Consider the following 25135-nt stretch of genomic DNA (forward strand, 5'->3'; position numbering starts at 1 on the left):
CGCGCGAAGATACGTCGTTTCAAAACGACATAACTCCGCCGTTGATCATGGAGATTATGTCGTTTTAAAGCGACATAACTCCGCCGCTCTAAAAACGACATATCTCCGCGCTCTAAAAACGACATATATCCGCGCGAAGATATGTCGTTTGAAAACGACATAACTCCGCCGTTGATCATGGCGAGATTATGTCGTTTTGAAGCGACATATCTCCGCGCTCTAAAAACGACATATATCCGCGCGAAGATATGTCGTTTCAAAACGACATAACTCCGCCGTTGATCATGGAGATTATGTCGTTTTGAAGCAACATAACTCCGCCGCTCTAAAACCGACAAATCTCCGCGCTCTAAAAACGACATATATCCGCGCGAAGATATGTCGTTTCAAAACGACATAACTCCGCCGTTGATCATGGAGATTATGTCGTTTTAAAGCGACATAACTCCGCCGCTCTAAAAACGACATATCTCCGCGCTCTAAAAACGACATATATCCGCGCTCTAAAAACGACATATATCCGCGCAAACAAATGTCGTTTCAAAACGACATAACTCCGCCGTTGATCATGGCGAGATTATGTCGTTTTAAAGCGACATAACTCCGCCGCTCTAAAAACGACATATCTCCGCGCTCTAAAAACGACATATATCCGCGCGAAGATATGTCGTTTCAAAACGACATAACTCCGCCGTTGATCATGGAGATTATGCCGTTTTAAAGCGACATAACTCCGCCGCTCTAAAAACGACATATCTCCGCGCTCTAAAAACGACATATATCCGCGCGAAGATATGTCGTTTCAAAACGACCGCTCTAAAAACGACATATATCCGCGCGAAGATATGTCGTTTCAAAACGACATAACTCCGCCGTTGATCATGGCGAGATTATGCCGTTTTGAAGCGACATAACTCCGCCGCTCTTAAAACGACATATCTCCGATCTCTAAAAACGACATATATCCGCGCTCTAAAAGCGACATAACTCCGCCGCTCTAAAAACGACATATCTCCGATCTCTAAAAACGACATATATCCGCGCTCTAAAAACGACATATATCCGCGCGAAGACACGTCGTTTCAAAACGACATAACTCCGCCGTTGATCATGGAGATTATGTCGTTTTAAAGCGACATAACTCCGCCGCTCTAAAAACGACATATCTCCGCGCTCTAAAAACGACATATATCCGCGCGAAGATATGTCGTTTCAAAACGACATAACTCCGCCGTTGATCATGGCGAGATTATGTCGTTTTGAAGCGACATATCTCCGCCGCTCTAAAAACGACATATATCCGCGCGAAGATATGTCGTTTCAAAACGACATAACTCCGCCGTTGATCATGGAGATTATGCCGTTTTAAAGCAACATAACTCCGCCGCTGTAAAAACGACATATCTCCGCGCTCTAAAAACGACATATATCCGCGCGAAGATATGTCGTTTCAAAACGACATAACTCCGCCGTTGATCATGGCGAGATTATGCCGTTTTGAAGCGACATAACTCCGCCGCTCTAAAAGCGACATAACTCCGCCGCTCTAAAAACGACATATCTCCGCGCTCTAAAAACGACATATATCCGCGCTCTAAAAACAACATATACTCCGCCGCTCTAAAAACGACATATCTCCGATCTCTAAAAACGACATATATCCGCGCGAAGATATGTCGTTTGAAAACGACATAACTCCGCCGTTGATCATGGCGAGATTATGTCGTTTTGAAACGACATAACTCCGTCGCTTTAAAAACGGCATGTCTCCGCGCTCTAAAAACGACATATATCCGCGCGAACAAATGTCGTTTCAAAACGACATAACTCCGCCGTTGATCATGGCGAGATTATGTCGTTTTGAAGCGACATAACTCCGGCGCTCTAAAAAAAAACATATCTCCGCGCTCTAAAAACGACATATATCCGCGCGAAGATATGTCGTTTCAAAACGACATAACTCCGCCGTTGATCATGGCGAGATTATGTCGTTTTGAAGCGACATATCTCCGCGCTCTAAAAACGACATATATCCGCGCGAAGATATGTCGTTTCAAAACGACATAACTCCGCCGTTGATCATGGCGAGATTATGCCGTTTTGAAGCGACATAACTCCGCCGCTCTAAAAACGACATATCTCCGATCTCTAAAAACGACATATATCCGTGCTCTAAAAACGACATGTATCCGCGCTCTAAAAACGACATATATCCGCGCGAAGATATGTCGTTTCAAAACGAAATAACTCCGCCGTTGATCATGGAGATTATGTCGTTTTAAAGCAACATATCTCCGCCGCTCTAAAACCGACATATCTCCGCGCTCTAAAAACGACATATATCCGCGCGAAGATATGTCGTTTCAAAACGACATAACTCCGCCGTTGATCATGGCGAGATTATGCCGTTTTGAAGCGACATAACTCCGCCCCTCTTAAAACGACATATCTCCGATCTCTAAAAACGACATATATCCGCGCTCTAAAAACGTCATGTATCCGCGCTCTAAAAACGACATATATCCGCGCGAAGATATGTCGTTTCAAAACGACATAACTCCGCCGTTGATCATGGAGATTATGTCGTTTTAAAGCGACATAACTCCGCCGCTCTAAAAACGACATATCTCCGCGCTCTAAAAACGACATATATCCGCGCGAAGAAATGTCGTTTCAAAACGACATAACTCCGCCGTTGATCATGGCGAGATTATGCCGTTTTGAAGCGACATAACTCCGCCGCTCTAAAAACGACGTATATCCGCGCTCTAAAAACGACATATATCCGCGCTCTAAAAACGACATGTGTCCGCGCTCTAAAAACGACATATATCCGCGCGAAGATATGTCGTTTCAAAACGAAATAACTCTGCCGTTGATCATGGAGATTATGTCGTTTTAAAGCGACATAACTCCGCCGCTCTAAAAACGACATATCTCCGCGCTCTAAAAACGACATATATCCGCGCGAAGATATGTCGTTTCAAAACGACATAACTCCGCCGTTGATCATGGCGAGATTATGTCGTTTTAAAGCGACATAACTCCGCCCCTCTAAAAACGACATATCTCCGATCTCTAAAAACGACATATATCCGCGCGAAGATATGTCGTTTGAAAACGACATAACTCCGCCGTTGATCATGGCGAGATTATGTCGTTTTGAAGCGACATATCTCCGCGCTCTAAAAACGACATATATCCTCGCGAAGATATGTCGTTTCAAAACGACATAACTCCGCCGTTGATCATGGAGATTATGTCGTTTTAAAGCAACATAACTCCGCCGCTCTAAAACCGACATATCTCTGCGCTCTAAAAACGACATATATCCTCGCGAAGATATGTCGTTTCAAAACGACATAACTCCGCCGTTGATCATGGAGATTATGTCGTTTTAAAGCGACATAACTCCGCCGCTCTAAAAACGACATATTTCCGATCTCTGAAAACGACATATATCCGCGCTCTAAAAACGACATGTATCCGCGCTCTAAAAACGACATATATCCGCGTTTCAAAAACGACATATATCCGCGCGAAGATATGTCGTTTCAAAACGAAATAACTCCGCCGTTGATCATGGAGATTATGTCGTTTTAAAGCGACATAACTCCGCCGCTCTAAAAAGGACATATCTCCGCGCTCTAAAAACGACATATATCCGCGCGAAGATATGTCGTTTCAAAACGACATAACTCCGCCGTTGATCATGGCGAGATTATGCCGTTTTGAAGCGACATAACTCCGCCGCTCTTAAAACGACATATCTCCGATCTCTAAAAACGACATATATCCGCGCTCTAAAAGCGACATAACTCCGCCGCTCTAAAAACGACATATCTCCGATCTCTAAAAACGACATATATCCGCGCTCTAAAAACGACATATATCCGCGCGAAGACACGTCGTTTCAAAACGACATAACTCCGCCGTTGATCATGGAGATTATGTCGTTTTAAAGCGACATAACTCCGCCGCTCTAAAAACGACATATCTCCGCGCTCTAAAAACGACATATATCCGCGCGAAGATATGTCGTTTCAAAACGACATAACTCCGCCGTTGATCATGGCGAGATTATGTCGTTTTGAAGCGACATATCTCCGCCGCTCTAAAAACGACATATATCCGCGCGAAGATATGTCGTTTCAAAACGACATAACTCCGCCGTTGATCATGGAGATTATACCGTTTTAAAGCGACATAACTCCGCCGCTGTAAAAACGACATATCTCCGCGCTCTAAAAACGACATATATCCGCGCGAAGATATGTCGTTTCAAAACGACATAACTCCGCCGTTGATCATGGCGAGATTATGCCGTTTTGAAGCGACATAACTCCGCCGCTCTAAAAGCGACATAACTCCGCCGCTCTAAAAACGACATATCTCCGCGCTCTAAAAACGACATATATCCGCGCTCTAAAAACAACATATACTCCGCCGCTCTAAAAACGACATATCTCCGATCTCTAAAAACGACATATATCCGCGCGAAGATATGTCGTTTGAAAACGACATAACTCCGCCGTTGATCATGGCGAGATTATGTCGTTTTGAAACGACATAACTCCGTCGCTTTAAAAACGGCATGTCTCCGCGCTCTAAAAACGACATATATCCGCGCGAACAAATGTCGTTTCAAAACGACATAACTCCGCCGTTGATCATGGCGAGATTATGTCGTTTTGAAGCGACATAACTCCGGCGCTCTAAAAACGACATATCTCCGCGCTCTAAAAACGACATATATCCGCGCGAAGATATGTCGTTTCAAAACGACATAACTCCGCCGTTGATCATGGCGAGATTATGTCGTTTTGAAGCGACATATCTCCGCGCTCTAAAAACGACATATATCCGCGCGAAGATATGTCGTTTCAAAACGACATAACTCCGCCGTTGATCATGGCGAGATTATGCCGTTTTGAAGCGACATAACTCCGCCGCTCTAAAAACAACATATCTCCGATCTCTAAAAACGACATATATCCGCACTCTAAAAACGACGTGTATCCGCGCTCTAAAAACGACATATATCCGCGCGAAGATACGTCGTTTCAAAACGACATAACTCCGCCGTTGATCATGGAGATTATGTCGTTTTAAAGCGACATAGCTCCGCCGCTCTAAAAACGACATATCTCCGCGCTCTAAAAACGACATATATCCGCGCTCTAAAAACGACATATATCCGCGCGAAGATATGTCGTTTCAAAACGACATAACTCCGCCGTTGATCATGGCGAGATTATGTCGTTTTGAAGCGACATAACTCCGCCGCTCTAAAAACGGCATATATCCGCGCGAAGATATGTCGTTTCGAAACGACATAACTCTGCCGTTGATCATGGCGAGATTATGCCGTTTTGAAGCGACATAACTCCGCCGCTCTAAAAACGACATATCTCCGATCTCTAAAAACGACATATATCCGCGCTCTAAAAACGACATATCTCCGCGCTCTAAAAACGACATGTATCCGCGCGAAGATACGTCGTTTCAAAACGACATAACTCCGCCGTTGATCATGGAGATTATGTCGTTTTAAAGCGACATATCTCCGCGCTCTAAAAACGACATATATCCGCGCGAAGATATGTCGTTTCAAAACGACATAACTCCGCCGTTGATCATGGAGATTGTGTCGTTTTAAAGCAACATAACTCCGCCGCTCTAAAACCGACATATCTCCGCGCTCTAAAAACGACATATATCCGCGCGAAGATATGTCGTTTCAAAACGACATAACTCCGCCGTTGATCATGGCGAGATTATGCCGTTTTGAAGCGACATAACTCCGCCGCTCTAAAAACGACATATCTCCGATCTCTAAAAACGACATATATCCGTGCTCTAAAAACGACATGTATCCGCGCTCTAAAAACGACATATATCCGCGCGAAGATATGTCGTTTCAAAACGACATAACTCCGCCGTTGATCATGGAGATTATGTCGATTTGAAGCAACATATCTCCGCCGCTCTAAAACCGACATATCTCCGCGCTCTAAAAACGACATATATCCGCGCGAAGATATGTCGTTTCAAAACGACATAACTCCGCCGTTGATCATGGCGAGATTATGCCGTTTTGAAGCGACATAACTCCGCCCCTCTTAAAACGACATATCTCCGATCTCTAAAAACGACATATATCCGCGCGAAGATATGTCGTTTGAAAACGACATAACTCCGCCGTTGATCATGGCGAGATTATGTCGTTTTGAAGCGACATATCTCCGCGCTCTAAAAACGACATATATCCGCGCGAAGATATGTCGTTTCAAAACGACATAACTCCGCCGTTGATCATGGAGATTATGTCGTTTTAAAGCAACATAACTCCGCCGCTCTAAAACCGACATATCTCCGCGCTCTAAAAATGACATATATCCTCGCGAAGATATGTCGTTTCAAAACGACATAACTCCGCCGTTGATCATGGCGAGATTATGCCGTTTTGAAGCGACATAACTCCGCCGCTCTAAAAACGACATATCTCCGATCTCTAAAAACGACATATATCCGCGCTCTAAAAACGACATGTATCCGCGCTCTAAAAACGACATATATCCGCGCGAAGATACGTCGTTCCAAAACGACATAACTCCGCCGTTGATCATGGAGATTATGTCGTTTTAAAGCGACATAGCTCCGCCGCTCTAAAAACGACATATCTCCGCGCTCGAAAAACGACATATATCCGCGCGAAGATATGTCGTTTCAAAACGACATAACTCCGCCGTTGATCATGGAGATTATGTCGTTTTAAAGCAACATAACTCCGCCGCTCTAAAACCGACATATCTCTGCGCTCTAAAAACGACATATATCCTCGCGAAGATATGTCGTTTCAAAACGACATAACTCCGCCGTTGATCATGGAGATTATGTCGTTTTAAAGCGACATAACTCCGCCGCTCTAAAAACGACATATTTCGGATTTATGAAAACGACATATATCCGCGCTCTAAAAACGACATGTATCCGCGCTCTAAAAACGACATATATCCGCGTTTCAAAAACGACATATATCCGCGCGAAGATATGTCGTTTCAAAACGAAATAACTCCGCCGTTGATCATGGAGATTATGTCGTTTTAAAGCGACATAACTCCGCCGCTCTAAAAACGACATATCTCCGCGCTCTAAAAACGACATATATCCGCGCGAAGATATGTCGTTTCAAAACGACATAACTCCGCCGTTGATCATGGAGATTATGTCGTTTTAAAGCGACATAACTCCGCCGCTCTAAAAACGACATATCTCCGATCTCTAAAAACGACATATATCCGCGCGAAGATATGTCGTTTCAAAACGACATAACTCCGCCGTTGATCATGGCGAGATTATGCCGTTTTGAAGCGACATAACTCCGCCGCTCTAAAAACGACATATCTCTAAAAACGACATATCTCTAAAAAAGACATATCTCCGCGCTCTAAAAACGACATATATCCGCGCTCTAAAAACGACATATATCCGCGCGAAGATATGTCGTTTCAAAACGACATAACTCCGCCGATGATCATGGCGAGATTATGTCGTTTTGAAGCGACATAACTCCGCCGCTCTAAAAACGACATATCTCCGATCTCTAAAAACGACATATATCCGCGCGAAGATATGTCGTTTCAAAACGACATAGCTCCGCCGTTGATCATGGCGAGATTATGTCGTTTTGAAGCGACATAACTCCGCCGCTCTAAAACCGACATATCTCCGATCTCTAAAAACGACATATCTCCGCGCTCTAAAAACGACATATATCCGCGCTCTAAAAACGACATATATCCGCGCGAAGATATGTCGTTTCAAAACGACATAACTCCGCCGATGATCATGGCGAGATTATGTCGTTTTGAAGCGACATAACTCCGCCGCTCTAAAAACGACATATCTCCGATCTCTAAAAACGACATATATCCGCGCGAAGATATGTCGTTTCAAAACGACATAACTCCGCCGTTGATCATGGAGATTATGTCGTTTTGAAGCAACATAACTCCGCCGCTCTAAAACCGACATATCTCCGCGCTCTAAAAACGACATATATCCGCGCGAAGATATGTCGTTTCAAAACGACATAACTCCGCCGATGATCATGGCGAGATTATGTCGTTTTGAAGCGACATAACTCCGCCGCTCTAAAAACGACATATCTCCGATCTCTAAAAACGACATATATCCGCGCGAAGATATGTCGTTTCAAAACGACATAACTCCGCCGTTGATCATGGAGATTGTCGTTTTGAAGCAACATAACTCCGCCGCTCTAAAACCGACATATCTCCGCGCTCTAAAAACGACATATATCCGCGCGAAGATATGTCGTTGGAAAACGACATAACTCCGCCGTTGATCATGGCGAGATTATGTCGTTTTGAAACGACATAACTCCGCCGCTCTAAAAACGACATATCTCCGATCTCTAAAAACGACATATATCCGCGCTCTAAAAACGACATGTATCCGCGCTCTAAAAACGACATATATCCGCGCGAACAAATGTCGTTTCAAAACGACATAACTCCGCCGTTGATCATGGCGAGATTATGTCGTTTTGAAGCGACATAACTCCGCCGCTCTTAAACCGACATATCTCCGCGCTCTAAAAACGACATATATCCGCGCAAAGATATGTCGTTTCAAGCGACATATCTCCGCGCTCTAAAAACGACATATATCCGCGCGAAGATATGTCGTTTCAAAACGACATAACTCCGCCGTTGATCATGGCGAGATTATGTCGTTTTGAAGCGACATAACTCCGTTGCTTTAAAAACGACATATCTCCGATCTCTAAAAACGACATATATCCGCGCGAAGATATGTCGTTGGAAAACGACATATCTCCGCCGTTGATCATGGCGAGATTATGTCGTTTTGAAACGACATAACTCCGCCGCTCTAAAAACGACATATCTCCGATCTCTAAAAACGACATATATCCGCGCGAAGATATGTCGTTTCAAAACGAAATAACTCCGCCGTTGATCATGGAGATTATGTCGTTTTAAAGCGACATAACTCCGCCGCTCTAAAAACGACATATCTCCGATCTCTAGAAACGACATATATCCGCGCTCTAAAAACGACATGTATCCGCGCTCTAAAAACGACATGTATCCGCGCTTTAAAAACGACATATATCCGCGCGAAGATATGTCGTTTCAAAACGACATAACTCCGCCGTTGATCATGGAGATTATGTCGTTTTAAAGCGACATAACTCCGCCGCTCTAAAAACGACATATCTCCGATCTCTAGAAACGACATATATCCGCGCTCTAAAAACGACATGTATCCGCGCTCTAAAAACGACATGTATCCGCGCTTTAAAAACGACATATATCCGCGCGAAGATATGTCGTTTCAAAACGACATAACTCCGCCGTTGATCATGGAGATTATGTCGTTTTAAAGCGACATAACTCCGCCGCTCTAAAAACGACATATCTCCGATCTCTAAAAACGACATATATCCGCGCTCTAAAAACGACATGTATCCGCGCTCTAAAAACGACATATATCCGCGCTCTAAAAACGACATATATCCGCGCGAAGATATGTCGTTTCAAAACGAAATAACTCCGCCGTTGATCATGGAGATTATGTCGTTTTAAAGCGACATAACTCCGCCGCTCTAAAAACGACATATCTCCGCGCTCTAAAAATGACATATATCCGCGCGAAGATATGTCGTTTCAAAACGACATAACTCCGCCGTTGATCATGGAGATTATGCCGTTTTAAAGCGACATAACTCCGCCGCTCTAAAAACGACATATCTCCGATCTCTAAAAACGACATATATCCGCGCTCTAAAAACGACATGTATCCGCGCTCTAAAAACGACATATATCCGCGCTCTAAAAACGACATATATCCGCGCGAAGATATGTCGTTTCAAAACGAAATAACTCCGCCGTTGATCATGGAGATTATGTCGTTTTAAAGCGACATAACTCCGCCGCTCTAAAAACGACATATCTCCGCGCTCTAAAAATGACATATATCCGCGCGAAGATATGTCGTTTCAAAACGACATATCTCCGCCGTTGATCATGGCGAGATTATGTCGTTTTAAAGCGACATAACTCCGCCGCTCTAAAAACGACATATCTCCGATCTCTAAAAACGACATATATCCGCGCTCTAAAAACGACATGTATCCGCGCTCTAAAAACGACATATATCCGCGCTCTAAAAACGACATATATCCGCGCGAAGATATGTCGTTTCAAAACGAAATAACTCCGCCGTTGATCATGGAGATTATGTCGTTTTAAAGCGACATAACTCCGCCGCTCTAAAAACGACATATCTCCGCGCTCTAAAAACGACATATATCCGCGCTCTAAAAACGACATATATCCGCGCGAAGATATGTCGTTTCAAAACGACATAACTCCGCCGATGATCATGGCGAGATTATGTCGTTTTGAAGCGACATAACTCCGCCGCTCTAAAAACGACATATCTCCGATCTCTAAAAACGACATATATCCGCGCGAAGATATGTCGTTTCAAGCGACATATCTCCGAGCTCTAAAAACGACATATATCCGCGCGAAGATATGTCGTTTCAAAACGACATAACTCCGCCGTTGATCATGGCGAGATTATGTCGTTTTGAAGCGACATAACTCCGCCGCTCTAAAAACGTCATATCTCCGATCTCTAAAAACGACATATATCCGCGCGAAGATATGTCGTTGGAAAACGACATAACTCCGCCGTTGATCATGGCGAGATTATGTCGTTTTGAAACGACATAACTCCGCCGCTCTAAAAACGACATATCTCCGATCTCTAAAAACGACATATATCCGCGCTCTAAAAACGACATGTATCCGCGCTCTAAAAACGACATATATCCGCACGAACAAATGTCGTTTCAAAACGACATAACTCCGCCGTTGATCATGGCGAGATTATGTCGTTTTGAAGCGACATAACTCCGCCGCTCTAAAACCGACATATCTCCGATCTCTAAAAACGACATATATCCGCGCGAATATATGTCGTTTCAAGCGACATATCTCCGCGCTCTAAAAACGACATATATCCGCGCGAAGATATGTCGTTTCAAAACGACATAACTCCGCCGTTGATCATGGCGAGATTATGTCGTTTTGAAACGACATAACTCCGACGCTCTAAAAACGACATATCTCCGTGCTCTAAAAACGACATATATCCGCGCGAAGATATGTCGTTGGAAAACGACATAACTCCGCCGTTGATCATGGCGAGATTATGTCGTTTTGAAACGACATAACTCCGCCGCTCTAAAAACGACATATCTCCGATCTCTAAAAACGACTTATATCCGCGCTCTAAAAACGACATGTATCCGCGCTCTAAAAACGACATATATCCGCGCGAAGATATGTCGTTTCAAAACGACATAACTCCGCCGTTGATCATGGAGATTATGTCGTTTTGAAGCAACATAACTCCGCCGCTCTAAAACCGACATATCTCCGCGCTCTAAAAACGACATATATCCGCGCGAAGATATGTCGTTTCAAAACGACATAACTCCGCCGTTGATCATGGCGAGATTATGCCGTTTTAAAGCGACATAACTCCGCCGCTCTAAAAACGACATATCTCCGATCTCTAAAAACGACATATATCCGCGCTCTAAAAACGACATGTATCCGCGCTCTAAAAACGACATATATCCGCGCGAAGATATGTCGTTTCAAAACGACATAACTCCGCCGTTGATCATGGAGATTATGTCGTTTTAAAGCGACATAACTCCGCCGCTCTAAAAACGACATATCTCCTATCTCTAAAAACGACATATCTCCGCGCTCTAAAAACGACATATATCCGCGCTCTAAAAACGACATATATCCGCGCGAAGATATGTCGTTTCAAAACGACATAACTCCGCCGATGATCATGGCGAGATTATGTCGTTTTGAAGCGACATAACTCCGCCGCTCTAAAAACGACATATCTCCGATCTCTAAAAACGACATATATCCGCGCGAAGATATGTCGTTTCAAGCGACATATCTCCGCGCTCTAAAAACGACATATATCCGCGCGAAGATATGTCGTTTCAAAACGACATAACTCCGACGCTCTAAAAACGACATATCTCCGCGCTCTAAAAACGACATATATCTTCGCGAAGAAATGTTTTTTTAATATCTCGTGTAAATAATGTCTGATTTTAAAATGTTATTCCCTTTTGAATGCGTACGTATCCCTACCATCAATTGGCATTCAAACAAATTAAACATCGATGGGTTTAAAAATGTTGTTGACAAAAAACCGTAATTTCCACCTTTTTGATGATATTTTTAATATCTTGGTTAATAGCTCTGCGGGGAGATATGACGTTCCAAAACGACATAACTCCGCGCGGAGATTTTTCAAAATCGAGGTCGATTTTTTTTAATATCTCGGGTAAATAATGTCTGATTTTTAAGTGTTATCCCTTTTTGAATGTGTACGGATCATCAATCACCATCAATTGGCATTCAAATAAATTAAACTCCGATGGGTTGAAAAATGTTGTTGACAAAAAACCGATTCGTTCGTAAATTCCATCTTTTTAAAGTTTTTTTTTAATATCTCGGTTAATAGCTCTGCAGGGAGATATGACGTTCCAAGACGACATAACTCCGCGCGGAGATTTTTCGAAATCGAGGTCGGTGCGAAAATCGAAACTTTTTCGAAGATTTTTTTTTAATATCTCGGGTAAATAATGTCTGATTTTAAAATGCTAAACCTTTTTAAATGCGTACGGATCCCTACCATCAATTGGCATTCAAACAAATTAATCATCGATGGGTTTAAAAATGTTGTTGATAAAAAACCGTAAATTCCATCTTTTTGATGATTTTTTTAATATCTTGGTTAATAGCTCTGCGGGAGATATGACGTTCCAAAACGACATAACTCCGCGCGGAGATTTTTCAAAATCGAGGTCGATTTTTTTTAATATCTCGGGTAAATAATGTCTGATTTTTAAGTGTTATCCCTTTTTGAATGTGTACGGATCATCAATCACCATCAATTGGCATTCAAATAAATTAAACTCCGATGGGTTGAAAAATGTTGTTGACAAAAAACCGATTCGTTCGTAAATTCCATCTTTTTGATGATTATTTTAATATCTCGGATAATAGCTCTGCGGGGAGATATGACGTTCCAAAACGACATAACTCCGCGCGGAGATTTTTCGAAATCGAGGTCGGTGCGAAAATCGAAACTTTTTCGATGATTTTTTTTAAATTTCTCGGGTATATAATGTCTGATTTGAAAATGTTATACCTTTTTAAATGCGTACGGATCCCTACCATCAATTGGCATTCAAACAAATTAAACATCGATGGGTTGAAAATGTTGTTGGTAAAAAACCGATTCGTTCGTAAATTCCATCTTTTTGATGTTTTTTTTAATATCTCGGTTAATAGCTCTGCGGGGAGATGTGACGTTCCAAAACGACATAACTCCGCGCGGAGATTTTTCAAAATCGAGGTCGGTGCGAAAATCGAAACTTTTTCGATGATTTGTTTTTAATATCTTGGGTAAATAATGTCTTATTTTAAAATGTTATTCCTTTTTGAATGCGTACGAATCCCTACCATCAATTGGCATCACACATCGATGGGTTTAAAAAAGTTGTTGATAAAAAACCGTAAATTCCATCTTTTTGATGATTTTTTTAATATCTTGCTTAATAGCTCTGCAGGGAGATATGACGTTCCAAAACGACATAACTCCGCGCGGAGATTTTTCAAAATCGAGGTCGATTTTTTTTAATATCTCGGGTAATTAATGTCTGATTTTTAAGTGTTATCCCTTTTTGAATGTGTACGGATCATCAATCACCATCAATTGGCATTCAAATAAATTAAACTCCGATGGGTTGAAAAATGTTGTTGACAAAAAACCGATTCGTTCGTAAATTCCATCTTTTTGAAGTTTGTTTTAATATCTCGGTTAATAGCTCTGCGGGGAGATATGACGTTCCAAAACGACATAACTCCGCGCGGAGATTTTTCAAAATCGAGGACGGTGCGAAAATCGAAACTTTTTCGATGATTTTTTTTAAATTTCTCGGGTATATAATGTCTGATTTTAAAATGTTATACCTTTTTAAATGCGTACGGATCCCTACCATCAATTGGCATTCAAACAAATTAATCATCGATGGGTTTAAAAATGTTGTTGGCAAAAAACCGATTCGTTCGTAAATTCCATCCTTTTGATGATTTTTTGAAATATTTCCGTCAAATAATGTCAGATTTTGGAAATTTATACCATTTTTGACTCGTAAGGATCAGTTCTATCGATTGACATCAAAAAAAGGAAACCCAAAATTTTGACCCAAATCGACAAAATGGCAATGCTCCTAGTGCCCGCGCAGATCGAGTTTGTTTCCGATAATCGATAACTTACTCCGTTTCCAAGCAATCGATAAAAATCGATATCCTGTTTTTTGGGCAATTTTGGTAAATAATAAGAGCTAGAGTCCCCAAACTTGACATATAGCATTTAAAATAGAATATATATATGCATTTGATGTTGGAAGAAGAGGGTTCAGGGTGCCCCCTAGTCGGGAGCTCCCGAACCTCTTACTTGTTTATAAGTGTTTACGTGCATTAAAAGTAGGCTGAAACCCTTATGCTCTTCTATTATGCAGCGTTATGGTGTGGTCAAATCTCACTCGTGATATCCTGATGCTTCTAACCTAAAGAAAAGAATAGCACTCACAATTTTGGTAGATAATAAAATCCTTAAGACCTGCTGTACAAAACCATGAAATTAATTCTCTTAATATTCCTTCAGCAAATCTAGTTATACTCAAAATCTAAAAATGTATTGGTCGCATGGAACTTTTCTTATAAAGAACTTTATAAATATCATTTGAGTAAGTCCCTTGGATATTAGATTATAATAAATTTCTTGAGCCATCTTCTTCTTATCTGCTCTCCCTGAAAAAACGCCTGTCTAAATATTTGTATCGCATCTCTCAAAAATAACTAGCTCTATTTCAATTAATATATAATTGCTATGTCGATGATTTCGCAATGTTTATTACTTTTTTAATGGCTATAAATACATGCATTGAATTTATTTATTTTTTATTTATAAATTATTATCAAATGTCAATCACGAAAAGTGTTTAAGTCATAGGCTTAAGATAGTAGAAAAAAAATAACATTTTGTTTTTGCTAACAGCTCGACTTTTTGCACACTCACACGAATTTTTTTGTTTGAATTTACGGATTTTCGTAAATATAGATTTCCGCTGTGATTTGTTTGGTTAGTTGTTTTGGTGACTGGCTGACTGATTGATTGATTAATTGATTGATTCGAATTTATTTTTGCTGTGTGCAGAAAGTTCTGCAAGTTCTTGAACAAAATATTAGCATAAATCAACCAAAATTTTTGAAACAACAAAATACACAAACAAATAAGAAAATAAGGAAACCAAAGCCAAAATGCGCACTGGGTACAGTACAGTAAACAGGTGCCATCAATAAATGGAAGCCACACATATGGGATACAAACCTGTCTTACCTAGCGACGGATTCGGCGAGTGCGGACGCAGCGAGGCCATGCTCGGCTGCCGGGATGGCGCCCGCACGGACATGCGCGAGCCGCGTCTATCCTGGCCATGGAGCAGCTTGTTGTCCCGCAACAGGGAGACGTTCATCAGGCGTGGATTCGGTGTATTGAATATGGTGCGATTCTCGTGCCAGCGTGCCCTGCAAGAGTACAAGCAAACGATGCCGTATGAGTAGCTGCCCAAAAAGCTGGCAAGGACCTGGGCCAAAGCCTGGGCGGATTGATATGAACCGATGCTGCGTTGACTGCGTTTAATGCCAATTAATGCAAAAATTTTGTTCATATAAGTGAAATTAATTGCTGATCAAATTATGTATCATTTGGCCCGCAGCCAGGGCAACGTCAAGCCAGCAAATTGAGTTGAGTTAATGAAGCTGCTCCCCATCCCCCGCCGAGGACACAGCCCATTGACCCAATTAATTTATGGGCATGTGTGGCAGCAACGTTTGCCTCATCGTATTTTGTTTTGGCTTAGGGTGATAAGTGATAAGTGATAAATGTTTGCATTGCAATTTACTCACTGGCTAAACAATCGCAGGACGACACAAATAATAATAAACATCAATGCCATTCCTACCAGTACGCCAATCATGGCCGGATCAATGTAGGTGCTTTCGCCTCGCTTGTCCTGGCGTCCTGCAAACAAACAAACACATTGACTATTATTCTCCACCTGCTCTGGGCGACATGGCGCACACCGACCTTTGCACTCGACAGACCCATCCTTGCCCCAAATGGGCGACATCTCGAAGCGGCATATGCAACGTCCGTCCCGGCATTCGGTCTGAAAGTAAATCGCTTCGCACTGCTCGTTGAAGAAACAGGACTCGTTGATGGCAGCCGCTGCAAGTAAGGAGTAAACAGTGTGAATCCTTGCGACCATGATTCACACACATGTAGCTACATATAGATACTATCTATATGTATATTATATATATCTGTTTCATTGTTCCGGAGCTTGTTTACACGCTTGCTTTATGAGTGCACAGAACGGAACAGTGGGACTCAACTTGTGGCTGAGTCAATCCTCACTGGCGTCAGTTTGATGACCGCCAGACAAATATTTTTATAGCGCACAGCCCGGAACACGCCCCCCCACCCCACCTACCTGTCTAGCTATTTATAGTGCCCTTCAAAACGTTGTATTTGAATAATTTTAGCATGTGTGTAAATACATAAGCATAGTCTGAGAATTTGGGCTTATAATAACTGGGTGGGCTTCAGTATTTATAGCTGGCATTTGTGGGAAAGAGATGCAAATATTATTGGGCTAAACGTTTCTAAAACTTTTACTGTAAAAGTACGCAACTAAATAGCTGCTAAATAGCATAATATTTTAAATATTTATTAAATGAAACTCATTAAAGATCTTTTTTTACTATTCTGATGATTAAAGATTGTACATGTTAGCTTAGGAGACATATTCTAAAATTTTATCAAGGATTTCTTCTTAATATTTTCGCTTTTTTAGAATAAACTGCTTTAGCACTCAGATGATGGATAATTATGAAATGTACCCAAATTGTGTTGGGATTTCACAACTTGGCCGTAATTTCATTGCCTTTCATTAGTTGGTCGCGATGACTCATTGGCCAGAACCTAAATGCTCTGCTCATAAACATGTCAATCATTAATGAAGCAATAATCGCACAAATTGATTTTAATTTACAGCTTTTTATGTGGCCTGGGCATACTAAATATATTATAATTATGTCAAATATGCATTAAGTTTGCCCAGCTCCCCCTGCTCCCTAGATACATTCGATTGCAACCTGCTGCCAAGTTTTTCCGTTCTAATTTTCAATTCACAGCAAAGTTGGTAATCAACGTAAGGCTTTGGGGTATTTGGTTTTTTTTGCTGGCCCTGCGATTCGTTTTAATGAAAACTTGGCAGGCTGACAAAAGCAAGCCTCGCTGCACTTACCCTTGCCACATTTATCAATGTGATTGGTGATTTGCAGATCGTCGGTGCACTGGCAGTACTTCTTCTTGGGATCGCATATGGAGCCGGGAAAGCCGCATTCCAATGTATTGTCGCACTTGTCGCCGAACTTTTTCTGCCCGCGGCTGGCATAATCTGTGAATATAGCATATAATTTATATAGATAAGATAGATAAAACGCCAATCTTAGCACATGTTTTTCGACTAATCCCAAGCGACAAATTTGTAATGAAACCGCAACAAACTTTTAAGCTAAACAAACAAAAAACCCACAAAAAAATAGAAGGAAAGGAAAAACAATTTCAAAGCTTCAGCCTGCCGGAAGAGTGAAAAGTATCTGAATCCCGAGCGGCTTAGTGGCAGATTAAAATGTAAATTCATGTATAAATCTCTGGGCCAACGACTGTCAGTCAGCTGAACAGGTATAGGTACATATAAATATCTATGTGTATATACACCTGTGTGCACCTTTACAAGCCGCGCGCCGAAATGTTTTTGGTTGCTGGCTACGCACACTCGAGGGGCCGAAGTGCGGCTCAAGTGTAGGCACTTCAGCCTGTGCATGCTACATGCCACATGCCACATGCCACTTGTCCGGATGAGTATGAGGGGCGTATTCTTCATTAAGTTTGAATGAAATGAAAACACACAGACACACACACATACACACACACACACTCGCACGTCAGCGGCATGTAAAGTGAGTTGAGTTGTGCTCACATCTTAATTAAGCACTTGGGAGCAACTTTCGGCCGGAACTGGCCTCCAACAATGTGCGCAAAATCTGAACGGCAACCAGGGGTTAAGCGTCAGCGTTAATGTTGCCGCATATGCCATATGCGCGACACGCCGCTTGTTCCACTAATTTCTGTTGATACTCTGCCATAATTACCAAGTACATGGCCTATGTTGATGATGATGATGATGATGATGAGGCTGTGGCTGACGACGGGAAAACGGAAGAGGATGTGCGCCGGCCTAGCATTTAAGCCAACGGAAGCGCAAAAGACAAAACAAAATGGATGCGCTTGCAAAATGTTGCGCCATTTTTGTGTGGTAAATGCATGTATGTGTGTGTGTGTGTGTATGTGTGCAAGCGGTTTATTTATAAATGCAGTGCCTACTATGAATAGCGCCAAGGCATATGCAGCTAAAAAAGCAACTGCTGCCGCATCGCATCCGATTTTGTGGCAAGCAACGTTGCAGCAACCAAGCGAATGTGCCACAAGACACAGCATTTCTGTGACCTTTTAATACCCATTTCAAACAGAGATTTTACGAAACATGCCAACTGTACGTTGGGGCACTTTCCATTAGCTCATTTATCACACAACCAACAAATCAAACCTTAACCTGCGCCCCGCGCTCGCCGCATCGTAAGTGATTGCTGGTGTCGTCTTGCTGATGGTCAGCCATTTAACAGGCGCACACAAAAGTCTGCTTCTAGACTCAGCCCCCTCAGCCAACCGCATTTATAATTAGAAACTTTTGCTTATTTCAACAATGCTCTCGCTTTTTGCAATATTTTCAAAGCAGCCACAGGGTAAACTTTTTGCATATGCCGCAGCAACAGCTCATCAAACTGAAATTAAAATAGAAATTCTCGTTGCGCAAGCGGGTCGCAGCGCTAAAAACTATCTATGCTTAGGGATGGAAACGTGTCGGAACTGTTTGCACGCGATAATAATATTAATATAGATAACATACATATATTAATCTTTGAATTGCAGACTGTACTAATAAATACGTCAAAAAAGTGAACTAGAGTTGGAAAGGCGGAGATTTTATTTAAATATTATATATTTATATTTTCTATTTTCGGTTAAGAAATTAAAACTTTCTTAATGCTTTTTTTCACGGGATTCCCGTCCCATTATCATCTCCAAGGCCAGCTTTTGAATCTATCGATTAGCTATTCATAGTTAAGGAACTCTATGTACAAAATATTCGAATCTTCTCTACATTTATTTTTTCAATGGTTCTTTTGTGTCTTATAAGCTGTTGACTCACGCGCTTGCATTAACTGTAAGAAAGCACGGCACGCACCTGGCTCCATTTGGGCCGCTGAAAAAGGCCCACATGCATACATACATGCGTATATGCTTACATGCATGCATGCATACATATATACGTGCATGCTATTGTGCTGAAAGTCATGACTCTGCTGATTATGCAACAATGGTAAATGTGCAACATGATGACGACATTGTTGTAGCTATTTGATTACGCCCTGTGTGCCACAAGGCATTTGCATGCATTGAAATTGTGAGTGGGACGATAAGGCCCCGCAGGTGCTGACTGGAACATAGCACCCGCACCCCTCTTACCCAAATAAGTGGCGTTAACTTACCAAACTCGGGTGTTGTCGTCTCGGGTCCCACGCTGAAGCTATTAACGGCAAAGAAATTGTCACCGTCGTCAGCCAGCGCCAGCGGCGGCAGCGGCAGCAGCGCTGCCAGCGCAACAACGGAAATCAGGCACAGGACATTGCTGGTACCGAGGCGCCCCCTCATGCTCAGCCGGCGGTGGACCCGACGCGCCATTAGCATTAACGATTGCTCCACACGCATTTTCAGGGAGGCGGCTGTGGCGCGCCAATTTGATGTTGTTGCTGCTGCTGTTGTTGCGGCGCCCTCAATGCTTAAGTGCAAGTTAACTTTGTTTGTATTAGCCGTTGTTGTTGTTGTTGCTGTTGTTGTTGTGCCTGGCGCCTGGCTGGGCGACAAGTGTTGAGCTTGTTGCTCCAAAGCTGCCCCACGGCAATTTTTGCTGTTGTTCTTGTTGCGCAAACAGTTGCTGCTGTTGTTGTTGCTGTTGCTGAAGTGGTTAGCTGTTGCTGCTGCTGCTTCGTCGTCTTCGTCAGCGCATTGTTGCTGCTGTTGCTCACATTTTAGGCGCGTCTCGCGCCGAAATTTGGCAACACCAATAAATCGGCTCTGCAGCGTTGCAGCACCGTGACGGGGCTCTAAAGCCCCATCGAATCTCATATTATTCGATCGTCCTCGTGCTCCTCATCCATGCTGGCCACGAATCGTTGAATTTGAGCGCCTTTTTGCTGCTCCGTAGGCTGCTTTACATGGAATGGCCCCAGCTGCAAAAGCGTAAGACAAAGAAATAAACGTTTTATTTTTACTCCTTCGATAAAATAAGATAATAAATAGATGCTCAGAGACTATGTGAGCTAGATAAAGCCTATTTTCCAATTACGTATAACTCGCTTTACGAAAACGATAAGAATCAATTTCCATTCCTGTTTATTTTAGCATATCTCAAAGCTTATAATAGCTGGAGATGCATTGTCTTGGGCATAGGGATGTATAAGTATTTAAGGCTTGGACATTTTAGAATACTTCATTTATTGAGGCATTTCTTTGGCATTTGGATGTCATATTTAAGCTGTACAAATTTCAGAAAATAAACAGACATAAGTATAAAAAACTGAAGTTAATTGGAAAAGCGTTGTCTGCATAGTCTGTGTCTAAGGGATGAAAAACTATTGCAGCAGCAAAAAGTATGCGAGTGTGCTTGTGCATGTGTGTTTGTGCATGTGTGCTTGTGCATGTGTATTTGTGTGCGTAACTAGCATATTTGCAAGCCCATCTCTACCCGGGTTTCAGAATATTGCCTAGCCAGGCACTCTCGACTAGTTTTTAGTTGTTATGATTTGCGGTTGAGTCAACATGGCTGCGGCCAAATAAAAAAAAGCTGGGCTAATCACTTAACTGCGTGTGAAATTACAAACCGACGTTGAAACAATTTCCGAAAGTGCCGAGCAAATGGGCAGCTCAATGAAATTGAAACCAGATCCGTTCCGCCACCTGCCCAACTGCCAAACTGGCGAGTTGCCATTTCTCTTGTCATGACACGAGTTCGGAACGCCCCATGGACACAAAATTAAATTGACTGGCAGCAAATTGGGGAATCATTTGAGAGCTGCCACACAGCAGTGGACAGCTAATTGGATTAAGGTCAGACTAACACACACACACACACACACATACAGGGACACACTCACACGCTTGTCTGTCATTACATATGCTCGTGTCCAGTTTTATTGTCTCTATTTATAATTGTTTTTTGCCATGTTTCTGGCTTTTTGATTGTTGTAAGCATTAAGTGTATTTAATTAAATTTCGCTTCAATTATTCGATTTAATTACTGGGATATTTGTGTGCACACGAGCTGGGCGATTTATGGCGCCGTGTTATTTCCATAGTGCCCCATAAATAAATCATGAATCTGAACATGCAACACACGCATGCGGCTCGAATGTCCTGTCGCCTGCGATTATACGCTATGAATGTTGCAACAATTCTGCATGCTACATGCAGCTGCCACGGCAGAGTGTGTATTAAAATGTATGACTGTATGTATATGTATATGTAACACATATTTGTAGCTGTTCTTGTTTATGTAGTTGTGTGTGAGCTGCCACATGTGAAGCGAAATGCTGGCGACATTTCACTGGCATCTGTCAGGCCTAAAGGGGCCTATGCAAACAGCTCTTTAAACATGTTGCCAAATGCTTCATGAATACGTGTTTAAACATTGCGCCCCCTCCCCCCCTCTTTTACGTGCTGCCTTTATCCGTGTGTATTATAAATCCATTCGCTAGAGCTCCATTCCATAGAGTTCACATACACAAAAAGTGCATTTACCCAATCAAACCTGCTTATCTATTTTTATCGATTTCTTTTGCACATATTTGAATGCCCTGAATGCCACATTGTAAATGTGTAAATATATATTTAACACACGGAGGAAAGCATTTATTTTATAAAAAGTATTTATTCGGATATGTCTATCAGTCTGCCCATCAATCAAATCATCGATAGCTTTCGCTTTTCTTAAGAAATCGATAAAAATCGTTGTTGACTTCCTCTTTGCTTGAGCCTATACGAGCTACACGTCAGTATACATATTTCCAGAACATGTCGGTATGATCACCGTTCCCACAAGAATTGTAAAAAAACTTTAGAATTAAGTCACATTTGGATAACATATTTATGCTTTAATAATTGTATGAGTACTGGAGTACTCTTCTGTGTTTTCTTAAATACTTGAATCTAAGCACACATTTGTTTGCCCAACATTCACATCTAAGCTGGTGTTTGCAGCCATGAGATTTGCCAAAGGGCTTTTGGCTATTTGCAGCTATTTTGGTGTAAATGTGAGCCTGCCAATGTCAGCACCCGAGGGACCCGTAACTGTCCCGAAATTCCTAGCTAAACAGTGTAAATCCGCAAATGATTTAGGCCCAAGCCGAATGTAACGCATTTACAGAATTTTGCAGATATGCTGTACGGCAGCATCATGATTTTTTGTCTATGTGGGGAAAGGGAAACTCATAAAACGCGACTCACGCAACCGAAAATGATGAGCCGGAAACGTGTTGCATGTTCCATGTGGCCACATTCACGCATGTTTGTGTACAAATTGTTTTCGGGCTTTCCATAAATTTATGTGATGTCGACATTAAAAGCGAGCATAATAAATAAATGTCTAACGCGGCGTATACGCATTATTAATAATATGCGACCGGCAATGGCTGCACGCTGATGAGACAATCGCTTGACACATGAAAGGCATCCGGAGACACAATGTGTGCACTGCCAAAGGAAATTACAACAATAATAACACCGAATGCTAACCCAAGGATACGGTTTTTGTCATACAGCCACATGACGTATACGCAATGTATGTAAAACGGACTGCTAGAGAGGGCGCCAGTAGTCGGTCTTTTTCGGGTGTATTATTGCACAAAAATTTGATGCTAATTAAGACGACCTGAGCATAAAGGACAACACCTTTCTGTCAGCCAGTGCTAAGCGTAATGCGGCAGCACGGCCCAATAAATACTTGTGGTCGGTCGAGCTATTGTTTTAGCATAAGCCCCAACCAAGGCCGCGACTGAGTGCCCAGAGGATATCTATATATATATATATAAATATGTATGTGCATATAAAAATAAAACCACATACTAGTCCAAAGAGCCAATTCAGAAATTCGTGCAATAAATTCTGCAAACAATAGCGAAAAGCCTCACATTCGAACATCTGCGTAAACCCACATGTGTGTGTGAGTGTGTGCTCGAGTGCTTGTCTGTTTGTGTGTAGCTTTCTGTATGTCTGTTTGTGTGTGTCTCTTGATGTGTGTGTGAGTGTAGTCTCCTACAGGGCAGCAACAACAATGCATTCGCCTAGACAAACAATGAGCCACACAAATACAAGCATGACAGCAGAAAAGAAGAAACTGCACAGTGGTTCAAAATAGCGAAATATGCGAATGATTACGAAAATATTTGCTGTGTTAATGAAAAGTTGAGGAATAATTTCAAATTATTTAATTTGAATTATCAAAGAAATAAATAAAAAATATTTTCAGAATATTAGAAACTAAATAAAAAATTATGTAAAATCAATTTCTTGATATTTATGAAAGTATCCACTGTATAGTTAACAGGTTTGGATAATAACCAATATTTACAAAAGTATCTGCTTTATTATTAATAAATTAATTTGCTAAAAAATATATAACAACAATTATATATATATATGTGAATCTTCATATTTTATTTATATTAACTTTTATCTTTACATCAAAAGAGAAAAACTACAAGAAAAATTTGTGACAATTGAGTCACTTATTTTGCACAACTATGATAGAAATCTCAGCTTAAGTTCTAGAATAAACACATTTAACAAGTGGACCACAAAAAGAAACAACAAGCAAAAAGGAACTGCATGCTTTCAAGGACAAACATTCTGAGCATCGAATGTGCGAGACTTCTGTTGAAAATCCCAGTTGATGTACTTGGCGCAAGGAATTTGCACGTAAGTGAAGACAAAATAAAAAGGCGAAAAAATTATAGCTCACACTCACAGTGGTAAAAACAGACATCGCAAATAGTTCGACAAAAATTCGACAATCGTTAAATTGTGCTGCATACTTTCAGGGGCAACAAATAAAAGCCATTCATAAATTTTCAGCCGAATCGAAGCACACTGGAAACAAATCGAGTGCTTTGTTTAATAGATTTGGAAATTAAAATAATATCAAAGAACTATAACTCGCCCAAATAAAGTCAGATCTTTGAATAAGAGACCTTGACAAAAATTTAAAACATTGAAAGAGTTTGAAATTAACAAATTCGTATCTTTAAATTATCGAAATTCGGATAAATTAAGCCCCATTTACAAATACACACATTTGAATCCTATAATAAACTCTGTATCAGTCGACAAATAAAATAATTTTATTCTAAATTTGTACAAAAGCTTAACATATATTTTCACAAAAATTGTCCCATTTCAGAAGTGCAGTATTTGCATGCTGTCAACTTTTACGAATTTAATAAAATTTTAATTGGATTAACTTTGTTAAATAAAAGTCAGATATAATATAATAATAATATACTTTTTATCCTCTCTCTACTGCAGGATTAAAATGATTATTTTGCTTTTATATATAAATGTGTTGCCCGCGGGCGTTATTCATTTTGAAAGTTCATATATGTCTTGGCTGATGTCGTACCAATGTGCGCTAACAAAAACGCATTTTGGCTAAATGCCAATACTG

The 25135-nt window shown here is 41.4% G+C and overlaps 1 protein-coding gene across 5 annotated transcripts in view; it reads right to left on the reverse strand.

Annotated features, from left to right (window-relative positions):
* The window catches only part of jus (julius seizure), a 50163-nt gene that overhangs the window by 9655 nt on the left and 15373 nt on the right, over nucleotides 1-25135 (reverse strand). For 3 of the 5 annotated variants that reach the window (XR_011416143.1, XR_004304849.2, XM_032438991.2), the window contains exons 2-6: nucleotides 19908-20648; nucleotides 17540-17692; nucleotides 16318-16458; nucleotides 16137-16251; nucleotides 15559-15755 (exon numbers count right to left, since the gene is read on the reverse strand). Coding sequence is in view for 2 of the 5 variants with exons in the window: in XM_032438991.2 (XP_032294882.1) it covers nucleotides 15559-15755; nucleotides 16137-16251; nucleotides 16318-16458; nucleotides 17540-17692; nucleotides 19908-20544 (1243 nt within the window). In the remaining 3 variants the exon portion in view is untranslated. The remainder of the gene's footprint in view (nucleotides 1-15558; nucleotides 15756-16136; nucleotides 16252-16317; nucleotides 16459-17539; nucleotides 17693-19907; nucleotides 20649-25135) is intronic. The other 2 variants (XR_004304851.2, XM_032438992.2) reach the window with 1 other exon arrangement.

The sequence above is a fragment of the Drosophila virilis genome, chromosome 2 (assembly GCF_030788295.1).
Source record: "Drosophila virilis strain 15010-1051.87 chromosome 2, Dvir_AGI_RSII-ME, whole genome shotgun sequence".
NCBI lineage: Eukaryota > Metazoa > Arthropoda > Insecta > Diptera > Drosophilidae > Drosophila > Drosophila virilis.